We start from the raw sequence: 20486 nt of genomic DNA on the forward strand, positions 1-20486 counted from the left end.
AGTTTACATAGGTGAATTGGGACCTCAGGCCAAGCACAACAGGAATATAGTTCCCAAAGTTGAGTTAGGCGAGATACGAAATTTTCTCACTTAATTAGGCTTTACTGGAACAACTGTTTGAAATGTAATACTGTGGTGTTACCCAATTTATGATGCTGAGCAAGACATAATTCAATGGGAAGGTAATTATTTTAATAGAAACCCTTCATACAAAATTAACTTCATATGCCCCGAGGCTTTAACTATCAACTGAGTGATTTTAGTATTTTTAGAATTTTAGTGTTCTCTTGCTCGTATTTATTTATTTATTTCAAAGCAGCATTTGTTATTTACAGTTTATGATGCAGGTCACATGGCTAACTTCCTTGGGGCTTACAAGCCACGTACCAAAGCAGTAAAGACCAAGACCCAGTGGGCTCACGTTGCCTTCCTTAGGGAACTCCTGGGATTAGTTTATGTTAAGAAGATGAAAGATTAGTTATAGTTATTGGGTTATATCTTTGGGTACTGGTTGATGATAGATTCAGTTGTTGTCTAAAAATAGGGAGAAACTCCACGTGTTCTGCAATTTTAGCTAACTGATAAGAGGTTGGGAATGTTTGTATAGAAGAAAATATTCCAAACAAAACTGCTGATTAAGAAACTGCTGAGACAAATCAAACAAAACATTATTATTCCTGGAGTTACAGATTCTTTTGGTGTTGGGGAATGAAGACAAATGCTTGGAAAACAAATTGGGCATAAAATTTGTATAGTAATGCCAATAAATCAAGTGCATGTTGTAGGAGTGAAGTCTTAAAGTTACAAAAATTAGCATTTCTGGCAATTTATTCTGGAAAATACTGACTCTTTTATAAAATTCATCAAAAAAATTCAGCAAAATTTGAGCTAGGCTTCTGCTTTTGCCAGCTCATCTAATTTCTTTAGATCTATGTTTTATTTTAAATACTTTCTGTTTATATAATGGTTGGATTTTCCATCCATGCAGAAAACAAGCAGTTTAACTCCTCTGAGTTGACAGAGGCTTTTCTTGAATATTTTGGGTGGGCTTTTTCTCTTTAATTTATTTCAACCACTGATCCTGGCTGTTGTAGCTTCACCATTTAGATCACAACCCTAACTATGCAACTGATGCTGATATGAGTACTTAATAATTACAGATGTTAATGCATCGTTAAGAAGTGACAGAGCTTTCATGCAAACAAAACCAATGTTCATAATCTACTTGGCTTAATTCTGGAAGTTTTGGCTTATTTTGTATTCCTGCAGCACCTAGAATTGGTCAGGTCCAAGTACCAGCTGGCAAGTACTTTATTTACAAGTATGTAAAGTTAAATGATTTAAACCTTAAGCGTAACAGTTCCAGGCTTGCTTAGATTAAAGCAGGTAAAGAAATACTTGACATAATGTTATTTTTTCTAAGGTAGTATTTTTTTATTATTATTTTGTATGTTTGCAGTCATGGGTGTGACTGAATTATTCTCTGTGCTGCTAAAAATTGTTTCACAAAGCTTTGCCATGTGCATGCAAATGTATGTTTTTATCTCTGAGCAAAATGGATTTTGTTATATCTGTAGCAGTGTTACCAGTCAGGGAATTTATATCACACACTGTCATACAAGTTTCTTATTCTCTCTTTCCCACCTTTTTCCTCTTTGTATGTAGTCTGATATTATACATCAGAGTGTGTTTGAATTGATTCACACAGAAGACAGACCTGAGTTTCAACGACAGCTACATTGGGCATTAAATCCTGCCCAGTCTGGAGATTCTGGACCAAGCATACAAGGTGAGAATGCACTCAACTTTTGTGTTTTCCTGTATGATTAGTGTTTGGGGTTTTTTAATCTCTGTATGTAAAAAAAAAAAAAAAGAATTATTTTATACTAACAAAGGAAGGAATAACATCTTTTAAACTTACTGAATTTTAGCTATGTTTAGCTAACAATAGGAATTACCATTTTTTTTTACACTTTAGATAAGCACTGCGATTTATAGCACAGCACCATTAAAATACAAATTATACTTTAAATTGGAAGACTTTAATTTGGAGCATAAGTTACTGTCTTGCATGTCTGATCAGTTTGTCCTGTGGTAAGCAGCAAAGCAGGTACCTGCCTGTTTGTGTGGCAAACAGGGCAATCAGAAGTGGACAGTTTCTTTCGGTGACATAAGAAGCAAGGAAGTTTGATTTTTCTGTGTTCACCCTCAGTTGTACGGCTTGCCTTAAATAGTTATTTGAATGAGAAAGTGATTTCTCTGAAGGTAATGATCTCTCTTTTTTATCTGCTACCCTTGGTCACAGATCATGGCACCAGATTTTTTACCTTAGGAAGGCCAGCAGACAGTTGGGTATGACAGCTTCTTTAGGCTCTGCAGGCTAGTAGATCTGCTCTTTAACTAAGAATGTGCTAGCTACAGTGTTAATGTTGTGGAAGGACAAGGAATGTTCTCGTCCACATTTGTCAGTATTATGTGCAGGCTACCACATGGACCAGCACTTCTCTTGGGAATAAGAAGGGAAGAGAAATGAAAGATGAAATACACGAGCCTTTAAGGCCAAATGGTATGCTTGTTAGAGCATCAGGTTATCACATGTTATTGTCTGATGCTTAAAAGACCTGCTATAGTGAGAAACAACTAAGGAGAAACACATTTACTGTCTATCAGAACAGAGATGTATAGGTACAGATAGTGATGTATAACTTGGGAATCATATGCCTGCCTCATGACGACAATAAAACTGCTGAGACAAATCAACAATGCTCCATTTTGCACAACAGTTGTTTAAATATGTAGATAAAACTCTGTTACTGTAAGTTACTTGATTACGGGTTATTGGGTTTAATCCAGAAAAAGTCCATGTTATTTTTTGATAAATCTATGATTCATAAAGCAACTTGATTTAAAACTCTTAGTAGTTTCATATTTAATATTTTAGAGTATGGAAATGCTGTGATTTGACAGAGAAATAAAACCCAGCGTTACTAACTTGACTGGCTCACAGCTAAGTAGATTTCAGTCTTTCATTTAATTGTCAACATTGTTACATTGCCTATAGAGTGCCTATTACATCACCAGTCCAGTTGAAAACATGCTATGCAACTAGTTAATATTACAGCTTGGTAGAGCAAGCAGCTGCTGGCATTCAGAAATCAGGCTTTTATGTGTTGGCTTACTGTGTGCTGTAGAGTGAAACAGTGTTCTATAGCACTTAAGCAAGTGCATATGAATTTACAAAAGGTTGCATTTGAAAAGTATGATGCCAAGTTGACTTGGCATCAGATTTGATTGAATAATGGGAAGTGGTGAACAGGATTACAAACAATTGTTTATTTTGTACCTTGTGTTCCCAACTGTCTAAAAGCTGCTAATTATTTTTGGGGCTCAAGTAATGTAAAATGTTTGGATGTTGAGGATTTTTAAACTAAGTTCAGATTTATAACAAAGGATAATGCTGTGTTCATAAGGATCTTCTCCATTCCTGCTACTTTAATCAATTTCTTTTTTAATACGTTCAGCTAGCATTATGTAGATATTTATAGATATAATTGGACTCAGGCTTAAGCACAGATTCCAGTCTGAGTCTGGGAACTAATTCTGCTTCAGTTAGCCCAGACTGGTTGTTTCTCACTCAATACCCTGTGGTATGCCCCTAAACCACTGGTTTCCTCAGCTGTTACTGTGACACTCCTCCCGGACTCTCCTCTCGGTCCTGCAGAAGAGGAGATCGAGAACAGAAGTCTGCAGAATTCTGTTTTTTCAGTCCCAAATACCTGCTTCAGGGCCTCAGGTCTGAATTATCTTCTAAAGTTTGCTTGCTATACCACCATGTATGATCTTGAGCTTACAGAGAAAGAAAAGGACTTAATGCATAGCATCATCTACACATCACTTCATGGAGTTGATGAGATACAGTGTGAGCTTCATGAGGGATGCGAGTTCTGATCCCTGCAGTGTTGATTGGTAGTTTTGCTCCTGCAGATGGTCTGCAGGACACTTCACCATCTTACAGTGTCACTTCTCCAAGATCTTGGCAGCAATACCTCTCTGCCTCTTGTCTGCCTGGGAAAGTGCAGCAGTATGCCTTTCACAAATGTAGGAGGTTTGGTCTTGGAGCACATTCCCTCCTGTTTTGAGTTCTGTTCACCTCTTCTCACGAGCCACAGATGGTGTTGCTTCTTCCACCTGTTCACTCTTGAGAGCTGCCAGTTTTCCTCAGGAAGCTGACAGATGCTTTAGAGAACCCAGATGAGATACTTGCATTCAAATTCCAGCTCTGTAATTACCAAAAGGATAACACTGAGTTGCTCCTGTGGTAGAAAAGCTGAAGGGCATGCCCACCAGTTTTTGTTCAATTTTCTGTGTGTATGAATTTCTAGGGAATGACCAGTTTGTGCATTTTTCATATATATATATATATATATATATATATATATTTTAGAAACAAGATCACTTTTTTAAATTTGCTGTGAGTAGACATGCTCTGATATCACTGTAGTCTCTGTAGTAGGTACGATATATAGTCTCATGCAGAACATCTGTATTCTATCAGAAGTTTATTGATTTACCTTCTGTTTTTACTTTATATTCCAAATGTTTAAGTCTGTTTCTAAATGCTACTTAGCAACAAAAGCTTGTCCTGAAGTGGTACAAGTATATCATGTTGGTATCCTAGTTGTCAGTCATGGGTTTGAGTCTTTTTTTCTTATAGTTGCTATGCCTTTTGCAGATCCTGCAGTTGCAGAAATGCTGGTGTGCTCTTTATTGAGAACTCTGCTCTCTGCAATTGCTATAGAGTCTAGATTGTTGACAAACATAATAAAAATAAACAAACAAAAAACCAAACAAAACTCAAAAGCACCCCACTACTTCAAAAAAAATTAAAAAAAAACCCCACAATACAAAACTAAACACATGCAGTTTTCAGATACTGTAAAACGTACTCCAATCAGAAGAACTGGTACTTAACCTGGTATAATCTGTATAGGTTCTGAGGATGTTTCCAGTTTACATTGTTCTTGCTCAGGTCGTGACCTAATGCTTTGTTTATGAGACGGAAGATGATTTGTTATAGATAGCCTTCAGTAGGTGTTCTTCTAAAAATAATCCTTATGAACAATCCTTTCCTGTAGGAGATAATGGCTTTTCACAGCCAGCAACCTATTATAACCCAGACCAACTTCCTCCAGAGAATTCTTCCTTTATGGAAAGGAATTTCATCTGCAGGTTACGATGCCTCCTGGATAATTCATCTGGGTTCCTGGTGAGTATGGAGTTGTGTAAAAACTAGATGATCTTGAGGTCCTTTCCAACCCTAACTATTCTATGATTCCATGATTCTAACTTCCACATATGCTTGCAAGTTGGAAATCTTAACTATGTTTACAATAAGTACAGCAACTTGCCTTGTTAAGTTTTCATAGCTATCCGAGGTGCTTGAACCAGCATGTTTGAGGTAGTGACACTAAATGTGTCCCTTTCAACATGTTACAACCAGGTGCAAGTTCTCTCATTTCTCATGGCTGAGATTACTCAATGAAAAATGAATAAGCATCTGCTTTTGCAAAGTACTGTGTGATTGCGGATAAAGAAGCATTACAAAAATTGTTTTCTGTTGAGTATCTTGAGATGCAGTAAGTCATAATAACTAACAGAACCATGGTTTTCCCTTACTTGAGAAAGTCTGTACTTGCTCTTTCTAATACTTTTTTTTTTTTTCCCTGTTTGTCAATGTTGGAGATGTTAAAAGAAATGTGGGTTTATCATCCTCTAGGTGACTTCTTACAAACAGAGTTGTTTTTGTAGGATTTTGCAGTTGTACACATTTGCATACTTCATACTAATGACTGACAAATGCAAGAGAAATAATTTCATGTTAATTGTATGCATGTATAATGCCATGTGCACCAGAATATTAGAAAATCCATTTTTTTACTGACTTCCTGTTAGCTCTTTTTCCAATGAGTTTATTAGTAGATCTCAAAGTGATATGCTCAGAGCTATAACTACAGTGTTCTGTATTGTAGCTAGCATTTGTGTATGTGATGCTACAAAGCTTGAATCAGATGGGTCTAAAAAAAAGGTAAATATATATATTGCATTATAACAAATATTTTATTCTTAAATATCTCCAACATGTAACAATTGCTTTTTTCCTTATCCTAAGGCTATGAATTTTCAAGGACGATTAAAGTTTCTCCATGGACAAAACAAGAAAGGGAAGGATGGTGCTGCTCTGTCTCCTCAGCTTGCTCTGTTTGCAGTAGCTACTCCCCTGCAGCCACCATCTATCCTTGAGATACGAACCAAAAACTTCATCTTCAGAACTAAACACAAGCTGGATTTCACACCTACCGGCTGTGATGCAAAGTAGGTGTAAATTATTCTGCCTAATACTCTGATAATTTGCTTATGAGATAGGTTTCATCTGTGTATTTGAAATATAAAGCTGGCTAATTTTGCAGTCAATACTGATGATTGTTTAGGAACTGTTAGGATTTTTCTCTTTGTCAGTGTACTTCCTTGAAAGGGCATATTGCCTTTTGACTCAATCACTACAAACCAAACAAACAGCCCCCTTTCCCCCCCCAAAAAAAACTCCTAACCCCACACACATAAACCCAGCTATTTCTCCTTCAACTCAAATAGATGTAAAATACAATGGAGATGTTATTTACTTCAAAATAAATTAAGTCTGTTTTTTTGTACTGTGGCTTTACCCATTTCCAAGTAATTCTTTTCCCTACATAAATATTGGAAATACTATTGCATTGCCAGATCAACATAACATAACTATGCATCAGCATGGCAAGAAGCCCATTAAGGTGCTTCTTTATTAAAAAAAAAAAAAAAAGCCTCTGATCTCCTTCCTTCATTCTCTCCTCCCTCCTTTTATTGACTGACAATGCTTTCAGGTTTCTGACTCATTTTCAGTGGAATCTCATATGGATTTCCATGCCTACTTATGGGATAATGAATTCAAATTACTTGGTATTATGTCTATTGATAAACCAAAATGTTCTATGGGTTCTATAAACTGACACAAAAGTTAACAAAATGTTAACACAGGCTTTTCATTCTTCTTTTTGATTTTTTCCATTGTTTTACTTAAAACCTTCAAATTTTTGTCACATTTTACACTTTTGCATATATTGTTTCCCACCCCTTTTTCCTATTTTTCCTCCCTCTATCTTTAGATCTCTGTTTCTTTGTTCCAAATTCTGTTTCAGTCTTTTTAACGGATGCTGTTAAGTTCTTCATCTCCCTGACCTCAAGGAGAGTAATTTTTGACTAACAGGGTCAGATGCACTCCTCTGAGGTATATCTTAGAAAGCTTAAATGCAAACGCAGGGGTCCCAGACCAATAGCAAAAGAGATGTAGTTCTGAAATACGCTGTTTTGAGTTTTAAGCTATTAAAAGTACTAATTTAGGCAAAAAGTTTTACGTGACTAAAGTTAAGCCCCTAGTTATTTCTGCATGCAAGCACCTGTAGGTAAAAGCTATGAAATGGGGCTAAGCAAACAGTGTCTTTCATTGCAACAGATGGGAACTGCCTGCTGTTAGTATGTTCAAAAGTACGAAATCAGGAGTCCAGCTGAACTGTAGACATCCTCTTTTTTTTTTTTTTGATGATGTGATAATTTTGCGAGCCCATTCCTAGTCGCTGGAGGCAACCTGGGGGACTAGTAAAAATTTTGAGTTGTTAGCTGTATTTTTCCTTTTAGAACTGTCACGCTTCTGCATACAATTGGTATTGCAACAAAATGTAGTTAGCACTTGCATCTGAAATGTTCTAGCCATAATTAACTTGACTGACTTTAATTCTGTGAGTTGGCTCATCAGCAGTGTTGCAATTTTTTGTTTTTACCTTCCAGAGGAAAGATTGTCCTGGGATACACTGAAGCAGAGCTATGTATGAGAGGAACAGGATACCAGTTTATTCACGCAGCTGATATGCTTTATTGTGCTGAAAATCATGTCCGAAGTAAGCTTCATTCCCTAAGAAAGGCTGAAAAATTAAAGCATATATTATATTTGTACTGAAAAAATACTATGAAGTACTCTTAAAGTTACTAACAAAAAGAGCACTGTTCATGTGATCTTTTCCTCCCTATAAAAAACTTACACTGGATGAATTAATATTTAATATCTAGACCCCTTTAGGTTACATATTTCAGTTTCTGTCATCTCTTGCTTTTCTCACTTCCTTCTCTGCTCAGTCCAGCTTCTGCTATTTAAAAACTTCCTTTGGGCAAAGGGGCTATTTCATAGATAGCTTTCCTGTTAGGAAGTTAAATAAAGTATTCTGATATCTGTGTAAGATTTTTAACATAAATTAACCTGTGATTTAGCATGCTAGTGTCTTTTGGGTTTTGATTCTTGGCATCTTGCTTTGGTTTAAGTAGCAGCTTAAGGAGAGAAGTATAATGTTTTCAGCTAAGGAAATAAGCATCAGTTATTTGATATGTAAGTACTGAATGGACTTCTTTCTTTACATTTTTGTTAGCTGTGAAATACTTGTCTTTGGAAGTTACAGAAACATCTGCAGGATATTTTGGTGCTTCTTTTCTACTGACTTCTCTTGAAAAGCTGCTTTTTCTTTTTAACCTTTCAGTAGCTTAGTTCTCAACCTATATTAAGCATGTTTTCTCTTTCAGGTATAGCTCAGTCCCTTTTGTCTCGCAGTAATTTTGGGGTTTTTTTAGTAAAGAATAAGAAAGGTTTCCAGAATAGAATGGGATGAAATTCTGTTTTGAAATTATGGTTTAAAACTTTGTCTTAAAACTGTGTTTTTGGTTTGGATTTCTCATGCTAAGGTAAAATGAAGTCGTATAGCAAAGATTATTTGAAGATTCTTAAAACTTTCCTCATCTTATTTTTTATTCAAATTTTCTGTCTATGAATGCAGTGTTTTCAGCAATGTACAACAAAAATGTAGTATTTTTAGCAAGCATTGCCAGTGAAGTGATAGTGGGAATGAAAAATAACAGACTTTGAAGTAGCTCTGCATTAACCTGTCAAAATATGAAAGAACTGGATTTGGAGCAAACATGGGTTTTGATTTCTTAAGTAATAGTCACTTTTCAGACGTAGAAGACACTTGAGCTTTTGTCATTTACATGTTCTAGTATTTATTAATTTCTGTTATTGCAGAAATAATGGATGAAGCTCAGTACAGGATGTTGCCCCCTACAGTTGCCAGTCTGTAGGGGATCTCTGACACTCGCCTGCGGTTTGGCTTTTACTTACCAGTAAATTAAAGTAGGCATCTTAAAGTGATCAGTTATCCTGTTTCACTAAGAATAATTAGTGCTGTAGAGAAATGGCTGATTGAGGACATGAGATTTGTAAAATTGCTGTACAAATGGGAGTACTTTCATGACATACTAGATTTTCTTGGTTTTGTTCACTGGACAGTAAACAGTATGCTTACTTTGTGATTCTAGTGATGAAGACAGGTGAGAGTGGAATGACTGTATTTAGGCTTCTAACCAAAGAAAATCGATGGGCCTGGGTGCAGGCAAATGCACGTCTTGTCTACAAGAATGGAAGACCAGATTACATCATTTCTACGCAAAGACCTCTTACGTAAGTCATCATTCTATGAAGCAGTATACTTCAAAAACTGAAAACTTTTGAGCTTGTTTATATTCAGGAATGAATTCTTTGTATTTAAATAAACCCCCTTTAAAACCTAAACTCCATAAAGAAAGCCTCCTTCAATTTGCTAACAAACAAATATTGAATTATGGAAAATAATTCTGTTATTTCAGTACTTTATGTGGCATAGTCATTTATGTGTAAAACTTTAGCCATTTTTATTTCATATGAAGAATGAGAGCAGGGATACAAGCACCATGTTACTCCATCCAGCCCTATTTTTAATACAGTATCCCCATTAATGAAAACTAAGCAATCCAACTGCAGTTGTGTATTAAAAACAGCACATAACATAAGTTAAGTCCTTTATGATGCTGAACTAAATTCTGCATAGTATGGAATTCAGCATGATTATACAGGTTAAATAATTTTTGCTAAGGAGTCTGCAAAATGGAGAGAGAGATACTTCAGTTTTGAAGTATTCATTTACCTGATATGCCAAGAAAAGCAAAGTGTGAAACAAAGCCCAGTTATTTTCATTTCAGCTCATAATGCACAGAAAATGGTGTATGCTATCTAGATTTAATTACAAATGTAATATGTAAATGTGGTGTTACAGTCGTAAGCTCCTTATTTCATAATCTGCCTCTTGGTTTAACTCAGCCAAGTTGAGGTGGAATAGCTAGGAATTTGAAAAATGCGTACAAATATAGTTCTTTCTTTAAAATATTAATTCCAGGGGACAAGAAGACTACAGTAACTGCTTAGTACTGCGGTATTATGCTATGTATCTGATTTATTTTCAGAGATGAAGAAGGGGCAGAACATCTACGGAAGCGTAACATGAAATTGCCCTTCATGTTTGCCACTGGTGAGGCTGTGTTATATGAGGTATCTTTTCCTATGTCAAGCCTTACGGATCCTTCTCAGCCGAAGAATAAAAGCACAACGGGAAAAGGAGCCAAAGCAATGCTACAAAATGATTCTGTGGATCCAAACTCCCTGCTGGGTGCCATGTTAAGGCAAGATGAGTCTGTGTATCTCGGTCCTCCAGCATCACATAAACTTTCCTTTGAGCGGAACTTCTTTGCAGACAGCAGGGATGAGCTGGGTAGTGGTGTTAGCAGCAGCTGGATAGATAATCTCCTACCTGCTGGAAATGACAATGTTCTCAAGCGGGAGATAATGGAGTGTTCCCAGGACAATACTGTTCCTCTCCCTGAAGACAGTGCAGCACTCTTTCAGGATAACAAAACCAGTGATTTGTACAACATCATGAAAAATCTGGGTGTTGACTTCGAGGATCTAAAGTGTATTCAGCAGGATGAGGAGTTTTTTAAAACAGAAATATCTGATGTGGATGATATTGGGGATATTAACATAACTGATGAAATCCTGACTTATGTTCAGGATTCCTTAAATAAGTCTGACTTTTTATACTCAGGCTGTAACCAGCAGCAGTCCTTGGTCCAGAATGAAGGTTGCTTGGTACAGCCAGAGTTAGATCCACATCAATTTCATCAGCACCAGAAACAACTCATGGAGCAGCAACAGCAACAGCAGCAGCAGCAACTCTGTCAAAAGATGAAACATATGCAAGTCAATGGGATGTTTGCAAATTGGAGCTCTGGCACCAGCATGCCTCATAGCTGCTCGCAGCAGCAGCCCCAGCAATATGAATTCCCTGGCTTGCATACAACTACATCTGAGTTCTCTTACAAATCAGAAGTGAACACTTCCCCATATGCGTGTAGGCAAGAGTTTATCCCTTACAAGCAACCCACAGCAGTGATGCCACAGCTTTCTAATTTTTCTCAAATGGATTTCCCTGCAGCAGGTTTTGACAGATCGACCTATTCTGCTTCTTCCAACTTTGAGGATTTTCTCAGTTGCTTGCACCCAGTTCCCGAAAATCATGAATGCGGGATGAACTCTGAGTCTATTACGCTAACTCCTCAAACATGCTACGCAGGCGCTGTTTCTCTGTACCAGTGCACGCAAGAAGCACAGCCCAGCTGCGTGGATCAAATGCAGTATGATCCTGTGATGACAAGTCAACAAACGTTGTTGAACAAGGTAAACAGCGTTGCTTCGGTGCTTGTATTTTGAATCACGGTTTTATAGTTCTGGGTGGCTACCAGGATGCAGTTTCCTATACTTGCGTGTCACTGATTTTGATGGGTTAGCAGTGTGGGGAATGTCCTTTCTTTATTTGTTCTTTAGATGGAAGAGAGTTGTATTTGGTCAGTTTGTTATGTACAGGTATCCATAGCTCTGTAGCTCTCTTTGCAGTATTAAAACAAGAGTGAGTGAACTAGTCTATTGTACCTACCAGTAATTTTCCCATAGGAGCAAAGGAAAAGCAGATGAGTTGAAAGTTTGGGATTTGCTTATGTATCTTTTTTGAGTGTCAGGATGTCAGAAGTATTGTCTGGCACATTTGTTTTCATGAAATACATTGTAAAGATCCAGAAAGATACCTTTTTAAAAAAAAAACTAATATTCTTTAGCTTCTCAGATTCTTCAATGCTTTTAGGATTGCTTAAAGTACCGGATTGTAATGTCACATAAATAGCATGAAATATTATGCGCTATTGCATTTCTACACACAAGTGAAAGTCAGCTTGTTCAACAAGCTGCTGAATTATCTGCTGCAGACAAAATAGGAGGAAAAAAATTATATTCAAGTAGGTAAGTTAGACATTTTTCACACTATGCTGAGGAGAATGCACTGTACAAGCTGTAGAAGAAGCACCTGGCTGTAGCATAGACTACAGCTTTAAGCACAGTTCTTCATAGGTAAAATTAACTTAGAAATTAAATAAAATAAAAATCAATTACTAAGGCAGTTCCTGATTCTGAGCAACCTTTGGAGTAATTTAAATTTTACAGTTTCTTTCAGTTAGTGCTGCTCAAGTACAAGGCTATAGTTAATTGTATTTTTTTTTTACCTCATTGAGTTAACGTTCTAAAGTACTGATCCTACAAATGCTTATGCACATGCTTAAGCATTTACAGAATTAAAGTATTAATTGCCATTTAACCTACAGAAGACAGAGGTGAGGAATGCAAGTAGAACATACCCAGTTTTTTGGTACACTTAACACAATTACAAAACATACCCTTTTCTAAAACTGCTTCAGTAGTGGAAAATAAGATGATTGCAGAATTGCAGAAATCTAGCTAAAATAGAGGACAGTTCAGCAAGATGACCAACTGCTGCCTGGGTACCCAAGAGCTGACGAGCATGAAGCTACTGGCAAGCTGCAATGAGCAAGTTTGCTCAGTGCTTGGCTGTATGTTGCCCAGCCGGTGTTGCCGGGTCAATGTTATTAGCCCTTCCATGTTTGGTTGCTGCAAAGCAGTTCCAGGGTCATCCAAGTTCATCTGTAAAATAGTATAGAATTGTAGAATAATATAGTATTTGTTCACAAACGCTATGCTGGTGCGATGCACAGTTTTGTACTGTGTTTTGTTTACTGAAGTTTTGGACAGCTAGTGAATAAACAGTTCCATTTCTTTCTTTTTGATGGTTGGTTTCAATTAAATTTATTTTGTAGATTATTTTGTTGTTATGTTGCATTAATCTTTTTCTTAATGGTCTTGCTTACTTTTTCTTCTCACTTGTCTGTCTAAATTTTGCTAACGACTAAGCACCTCTGAATGCAGGAAATGAGTATGTCTGTTACTTTGTATTTACTACAGTGCTGTGCTTCAGTACTAATACTGTGTTTAGCTTGTTTGTCATTAAAAAAAAAAAAAGAGCAAAGGCTGCTTTGTGGAAAGTTTTATCTAAGTTGTTCAGAGGCAAATTTCAGCCCCTCTTGCTATGGTATACCTATGCTGTGTGAATCTGGATAGCATTCATAAGCAGAATGCTAGTGCGGAACTGATGCACATTAGCTCCTGTGTACCTCTGAGGAGAATTGCTGAACATTTGTCCAAATGAGCTTAAAAAAGGAGCATGTTTCTTGATGAGACAAGGAAGGATTATTCCCCCAACCTCTTTTGTGAAAGAGTGATTGTAGATAACCAATAGCTCTCTCCAAGTGTATGTGGGTCCAAAAATTATGTATGCCGACTGGTGGTGGTTTTGGGTGGGAAGACACTGCTTGTTCCTAAACCAAATAGCTTGGACTTTAGCAGCCTACACTGCTATATACTGTTCACATGCAAAAAAACATCTCTTGTATCAGACTACTCAGTTTTGACCTCCAGTACCATCTACAAATTAACATTTTTATAGATTGATGGCAAAGTAAGGCTTTATATAACCCAAATATGTTGAGAAATGTTTTAATGTAGAAACAGTTTTTACCTAGAAATGTCATTGGTCCGGAGAAAGATAACCCTATGTTTGTATATGCTTATATTACAGTGATTGTATTTAGTCTTGTATCAGAGTTAAGAACTTTAAAATATGTGAACCCATGGGAGCTAGTAAGTCTAGAGTATTGCTGCTGCACTTGAAGTAATCTTGTAAATTGGTGGCAAATAATATACATTTGTTTGTTGTAAATAGGGAGAATGTATCACTACTTATGATAATAAACTTAATGTTTGATTTTTTTGCTAATTGGTAACTCAAGTTAGGATGTGACTAAGCAGATAGGATACTACTGTCTGAGCCTGTGTTCACACAGTCAAACCAAAGTAGGGCAGTCTTTGTGGCTGGATTTAGCACAATGACATCTCTATCAGCAGTTGGAGTCTGGAGAGAGGACAGACGTTGTTATGCAAGCCACAATTGCTATCCTTTTCTCAGCCGCCTTACTCTCATCAATTTCAATGTGAAAAGACTAGAGGATTAGAAAGCCAGAAGGGTCTATTGTAGTCATCTGCCTTGACCTTCCGCCTAACTTGTTATTGTGATAGGATCATAGCCAATGTAGTCTAAAAACGCTTTCAGTGGTGAAGGGCAGAATGGCCTTATATAATGTAATAACTTGTTTAAGGTCGGTATTCTTTTATTAATCAGGAGGAACATTGCTAAGTACTGGATTCTTGTTGAGAACTCTTAGAAATTTTAATGAGCATGCTCATCTTATTAATGGAGTATATTGGAATAATCTGCTTCTGTCAGAAGTAATCCTAGCTTATGTTATTGTAGCCATTACTAAATTTTGATTAAAAACATAATTCATATGGCTATGGTCTTGTTGTTAAAAACTTAGAAGAACTGGTCACACTAAATTTAATGTTTGTGTAAAAGGTAAAAAAAGAAGTTTCCAACACCCAGCATATATTGATAGATGAATGAATGATTATATAATATATATTTTTAAGGCCAGACCTTGAATGAATGAATACCTAGGGTCTAAGCTACTCCTGAAGAGGTGTTGGAAATGCTTAAAATACTTTGCTGTATTTTCTTTGCATGACTGACTGGAGTATTTTGTAGATAAAGTAACTTTTCCATGGCATGACAGGAAACATTACATCAAATCATTAAAATAATCCTGTGAACAATTATGTCAAGACTGATGAAAGCCAGTCATTGCTCTTACTTGTCAATATGAAGACTGTTTATCAGAAAAGCCCACCCTGTGATAGCTCAGCCTGTAGATTGAATGCAGTACATTTCAGCTTACTTACAGGACTGCATGCACATTCCTGGAAGAGCTGTAAAGTCTGGATCCCATTGCAGACATGAAAATATGTAAGTAGGTTGCTTTTAAAATACAACAGCTGGATGTGGAAATTAGGACTGCTTTCTACAACACTTTAGATGATGATAGCAGTGTTTCTTTACTTAGCCAGACGAAGGACTCTCACTGACTGCAACATGGGAAAGTTTCAGTGATGATTCAGACCCTACTTTAATGAAAATTAACTTCTCATAATTCATCATTAAAAAAAAAGAATTTAAAAGCTATTCATTGTATTTTAAGATGATTTCATTGAATCCGTATCTTTAGGAGCATTTATAAAAACTTTAAAATAAATTGGTTTCCCATTCTAACCACTTACATTGTCTCTTTTCCCACCAGTTCCAAAACGGTTTCAATGGAGGAAATGTAAATGAAGCATATCCCTCTCAGTTAGATGTGATCAGTAACACACAGACTGCCACACATCTTCAGCCTCTTCATCATCCGACAGAACCCAGATCCTTCTCAGATTTGGCATCTAGTGGATTTATGTGATTCAGTTCTAGAGCTCCATCTGTGATTTTGTCTGGGCGTCAGGCTGCTCTGAGGAAAGGCTTGATAAATCCCTTTAAGTATTGGGCTTTAACAGCTAAATTACATTTTGAGAATACGAGGTTGGTTGCACTATATACTGGTGGATATGTAATCCAAGACCTGGCTTTTTAGAGTGACAGGAGGAATTAAAACTTCTAATTAAAAGTACGCATGTGCTGTTTTCCATCAGATTGACTGTGTCATTGCAGTATGGATTACGTATGTGCTACAGACTATGTCATGCTATACAACATAAGATAAGGCAAATGGTTTTGTTGTTTAGAAAATAATTGGGCACTTTACAAATAGCATCAATGGCACAAGAAAGATGATTTCACACATGGATTATTTCCAGACTTTATTTTTTAAAAACTATTAAAAAGCTCTGAATTAATGAGAATCAAAAGCACTTAATTTTAATGCATACTAAGCTCTTTAATCACTTCTTTTATATTTAAATCCATTTGTTTTAACTCTCAATTTCTAGCACTTTAATAGAAGGCTTAATACAAGGATATGATATGCAACTTCAGGTTTTCTATGAAACAGACCCCTTGCATTCCTCCTTTTCTTGTCAACCTTAAGTGCCTCACAGTTTAGCTACCTTGTTTCTGATGGGAGCTTATTTTAGCAAAACTCACTGTTATGTGTCATCCATATTATGTGAACCTTTGTCCAACATTTACAGTACTACTGGCTGTATTATCAAGATTCATTACTGTTCTGAATTTAGTTCAGGTAAAGAGTTTTGGTTTATTCTATACTGCTTTTCTTCTTTCTTCAGGTAATACAGGGTATATTAAAAAAGCAAACTTTGCTGAGGGGGAGGAGCAGATCCTCAGGTTTAGTTTTAGATTATTAACGCTGAAAAACATGTGCCTTATCTTGTGTTAAAATGCTCATAATGTTCTTTAGAAATAATACAAGGCTGCTCTATGCAAATATTTTCATTAAAATGGATATTGAAAAGGTTTGCATTTTAAATAAGGGGGAAGGGAGTCTCAATAGTGATTGGTATTGACATTTACTTTGACTGCAGTTTTCAATGTTGGTAATGGGGAGAGGGTCAGGTTTGGTTTAAACTTTATCCCTGGCAAATTGCACTGCAAAGTACAGAGAAGTTAGTCTTTTTATGTATGTTGATCCATTTGAAAAGCTTTGTGCGAAATATGAAATTGGGAAAAGAAAAAAGCCATTAGAGAAATTCTTCTTGTAATAGGCTTTATTTTCAGGAAGTAAACCCACATCTACAAAAACACTGAGGTTTTACCTGAGAGGATTGTTAGAATTACAGGCACCAATGTTTGGTGCAAAATAGTAATTACGTGAAAAATACAGAAATGTGTATATGTTCAAAATATTTCATACTCTTGTGTGTTGTATAGTCATATATAATAAAACGTGTTTGTAAAATATTTTAAAGCAGTTAATTTTAAAGTGTTACATCATTATATATGTTAAGAACAGTTTTATTACATTTGTTATATATAATATAAAATGGCAATTTAGCCAGTTTGTTTAAAACGGGAAAAAAAAACAAACAAAAAAACCAACCTAATTGGCTGCCTCCTGATAGTTGTTAATATTGTTTAAATAAAGGACAATCACTTAAAATTGGAATCCTTTTGTAGCTGAAACATACTTGCTTTGAAGAAAAGCGTATTATCTTCCATTCTGTGTGATACGATATGCTAGGCCAAACTTCTAATTCAGTTACAACTTTTTAGATGAATAACTTCAGCAGTTCTTTTAAGTGAAATTACCATATATGAAAGGGACATTAAGGAAGCAATTACTGTTCAGGAAAAGCCCATAAAGACATTGTGGGTTGTATTACAAGGTTGCTTTTCGTTTGTTTGTTTGTTTAACGTTTCAGATTCTTTTTTCAGCACAAGACATCAGTAACAGATCTAAATAATGTAATTTGAATTAATTTGAGTTTCTGTCCTTTGTTTTTAATTGGAGGTCTTTTTTTTACACCAAATCTGAAATGTCTTCCATATCTAGTTAGTGTATCGTGTTTGTGTTTGAACTTGAAAATTAGGAAAATGCTGTAAAACCAGAAGGTTCAAAGGGATAATGTGTTTTACATCTTACAAACCAGTATATATCCTGTTTATGAATTTAGTTAAACCAAATACATGTTGTCCTATCACTAAGTGCCAAGGGTGCAGTGCTACAACTGTGCTGCCCTACTTACTGTAAACAAATTAGTTGTTTATATGCATATCAGCGTATTTTGTGCATTATCTTATGCGTACAACATTGACTGTATTAGTGCACTCTTGATCTGCACCAAACTGTACCTACAGTGCACAGGTGTTTCTGAATTGGATCTCTATTAGCCCTTCAGGTCTGTCATAAGTAAGATTATAACCCAGTGTTAGTCAGTATTACTGTCCATTTTTGTACAAGTTTCCTTAGCTTGTTTTTCTTTCCAGTTCTTGTCTCTCCTTTGCTATGCCTGCACATACCATGCAGTACACCTCTTGCATTAAGGTATGGTTTTGTAGTGCTCTTGCTCATCTCCACTAAAGTTTGTAAGACATAATATATGGTAATAAAATAATCACTTGAATGTAGCTGAAATGTATGTTCTTTTACTGCAAAAATGTTTGATTTCAGCAGTATACAAAAAAGTATGTTATCATACAGTTACTGATATCTCTTAAGAGCTTGTCGTCTAATAGTTTACAAAGCTATTGTTATTTACATCACTGTGGACTTTGCACTTCTCTGAATATTAGCTGCAAATACAATGTATATAATTTACAGTGGTGAACAAATGTGTATTTGTCCATGGAATTAGTATTTTATACATGCATGAAAATTAGTTTATAAATAAACTTTGTAAATAGTAAGCCACAATTAGCAGTTGGGAGGCTTCTATATTCATTGCTTAATGACAGTTGAAAAGTACTGAGGCAGGAATAGATTTCTGCATGTATGCTGCCAAAAAGAAGTATTTTCCCTTTTGAGATCTGTAGCTGGCCATTCATAACCTATTAACTGTTTATTGCTATTTCATAAATAGTATTTTTGACTTAAGAAGAAAATTCTTTTAGTTTATTTCTAATTATTGTAATTACTGTTTCCTGGGTGCTATATTGGCTTTCGCATGCTAATCTTTTAAAATCAGTTGTAGTGCTGTATCAAATGTTTCACTGCCATCGCCTATGCAGTTTACCAACCTTACAGTAGTTCTTTGGTTTAGCGACATGATAGACAAGATTTTAATCGTATTCAACCATGCTGTTACCTTGTAATGTATTCAGACCACATGTCTTAGCTAGAGCCCATACTAGGTCTTCTGGTTTGTTCTTCTTGCATAGTGCAAAAAGACAAGCTGAAATAGAAGAGTAATTCAACAATGCTGCAAATCCATTAAGGAGGTGATCCTGCCCCTCAACTCTGCTCTCGTGAAACCTCATCTGGAGTATTGTGTGCAGCTCTGGTGTCCTCAACATAAAAAGGACATGGAACTGTTGGAACAAGTCCAGAGGAGGGCCACGAGGATGATCAGAGGACTGGAGCACCTCCTGTATGAAGACAGGCTGAGAAAGTTGGGGCTGCTCAGCCTGGAGAAGAGAAGGCTGCGTGGAGACCTCATAGCAGCCTTCCAGTATCTGAAGGGGGCCTATAGAGATGCTGGAGAAGGGACTCTTCATTAGGGACTGTAGTGATAGGACAAGGGGTGATGGGTTAAAACTTAAACAGGGGAAGTTTAGATTGGATATAGAAATTCTTTACTGTAAGGTTGGTGAGGCACTGGAATGGGTTGCCCAGGGAGGCTGTGAAAGCTCCATCCGTGGCAGTGCGCAAGGCCAGGTTGGACAAAGCCTTGTATGGCATGGTTTAGTGTGAGGTGTCTCTGCCCATGGCAGGGGGGTTTGAACTAGATGATCTTGAGGTCCTTTCCAACCCTAACTATTCTATGATTCTATGATTCTAACATCTGGAAATAATAAGGCAATAATATAAGCAACATAGCCTGTCCTATTTTTGTAATTTTTGCATTTGTTAAAAGGATACCTTCAAGCCACATAATCTGTTCTCAGAAGTGTAACTGTACCCTCACTGTCCAGTTTTGTCTGAAGGAGGGAGAAATTTTCTTCTGGACTAAGCCATTTTCTTTATGATTTATAGAATTCTAATTCCACGTGAAAGTGAACAACCATGGCGGTACCTAATCTGCAGTAGTCAACAGCATCATAAGCTCAGGCAGTTCATTGATGGAAGTCACTCAAATTTCAGAGGGAGATTTTCCCAAATAGCTCTTTTGAAATTATATCTTCCTAGTGAGGAACAATATTCCTACTCACTTTAAACTGAGAGCTGGTTTAGTCTCAGGTAACTTTGTTCACCTGAGAACTGTTTTACTAATTTAGGTTAAAGTTACTATCTAGAATAATAGCCTGATTCCACTTTTAATATTTTTATTTTGTCCATTGATTCAGTTGAAGCTTTAGACATCCATAATACAAGTTAACTAATACAAAAATTAATAATGGAAAAACTAAAATCTAAAACTAATAATGAAATTCCACCCATTGCATACTCTGTGTGATGTGAATATTTAATGAGTTTCTAGCACGTCCCACTGTTCACTTTTTTCATTTGTTACCTCCAGTGAGCAATAATCACTTTGGTAGCTTACCAGGGAATCAGAGCCAGCTCTCCAGAAAAACATCTATTCT

At 36.3% G+C, this 20486-nt stretch overlaps 1 protein-coding gene across 3 annotated transcripts in view; it reads left to right on the top strand.

Annotated features, from left to right (window-relative positions):
• Window positions 1–20486, top strand: part of AHR (aryl hydrocarbon receptor) — a 139289-nt gene that overhangs the window by 40695 nt on the left and 78108 nt on the right. Inside the window, exons 5-11 of one of the 3 annotated variants that reach the window (XM_065666266.1) lie at window positions 1666–1789; window positions 5136–5266; window positions 6170–6372; window positions 7879–7988; window positions 9451–9592; window positions 10411–11680; window positions 15191–15570. In XM_065666266.1, coding sequence (XP_065522338.1) covers window positions 1666–1789; window positions 5136–5266; window positions 6170–6372; window positions 7879–7988; window positions 9451–9592; window positions 10411–11680; window positions 15191–15232 — 2022 coding nt within the window. In that variant the 3' untranslated portion in view covers window positions 15233–15570. Of the gene's footprint in view, window positions 1–1665; window positions 1790–5135; window positions 5267–6169; window positions 6373–7878; window positions 7989–9450; window positions 9593–10410; window positions 11681–15190; window positions 15571–15594; window positions 18658–20486 lie in introns of those variants that run through there. The other 2 variants (XM_065666264.1, XM_065666265.1) reach the window with 2 other exon arrangements.

This window comes from Lathamus discolor, chromosome 2 (genome assembly GCF_037157495.1).
Source record: "Lathamus discolor isolate bLatDis1 chromosome 2, bLatDis1.hap1, whole genome shotgun sequence".
In the NCBI taxonomy this organism is placed as follows: Eukaryota; Metazoa; Chordata; class Aves; order Psittaciformes; family Psittacidae; genus Lathamus; species Lathamus discolor.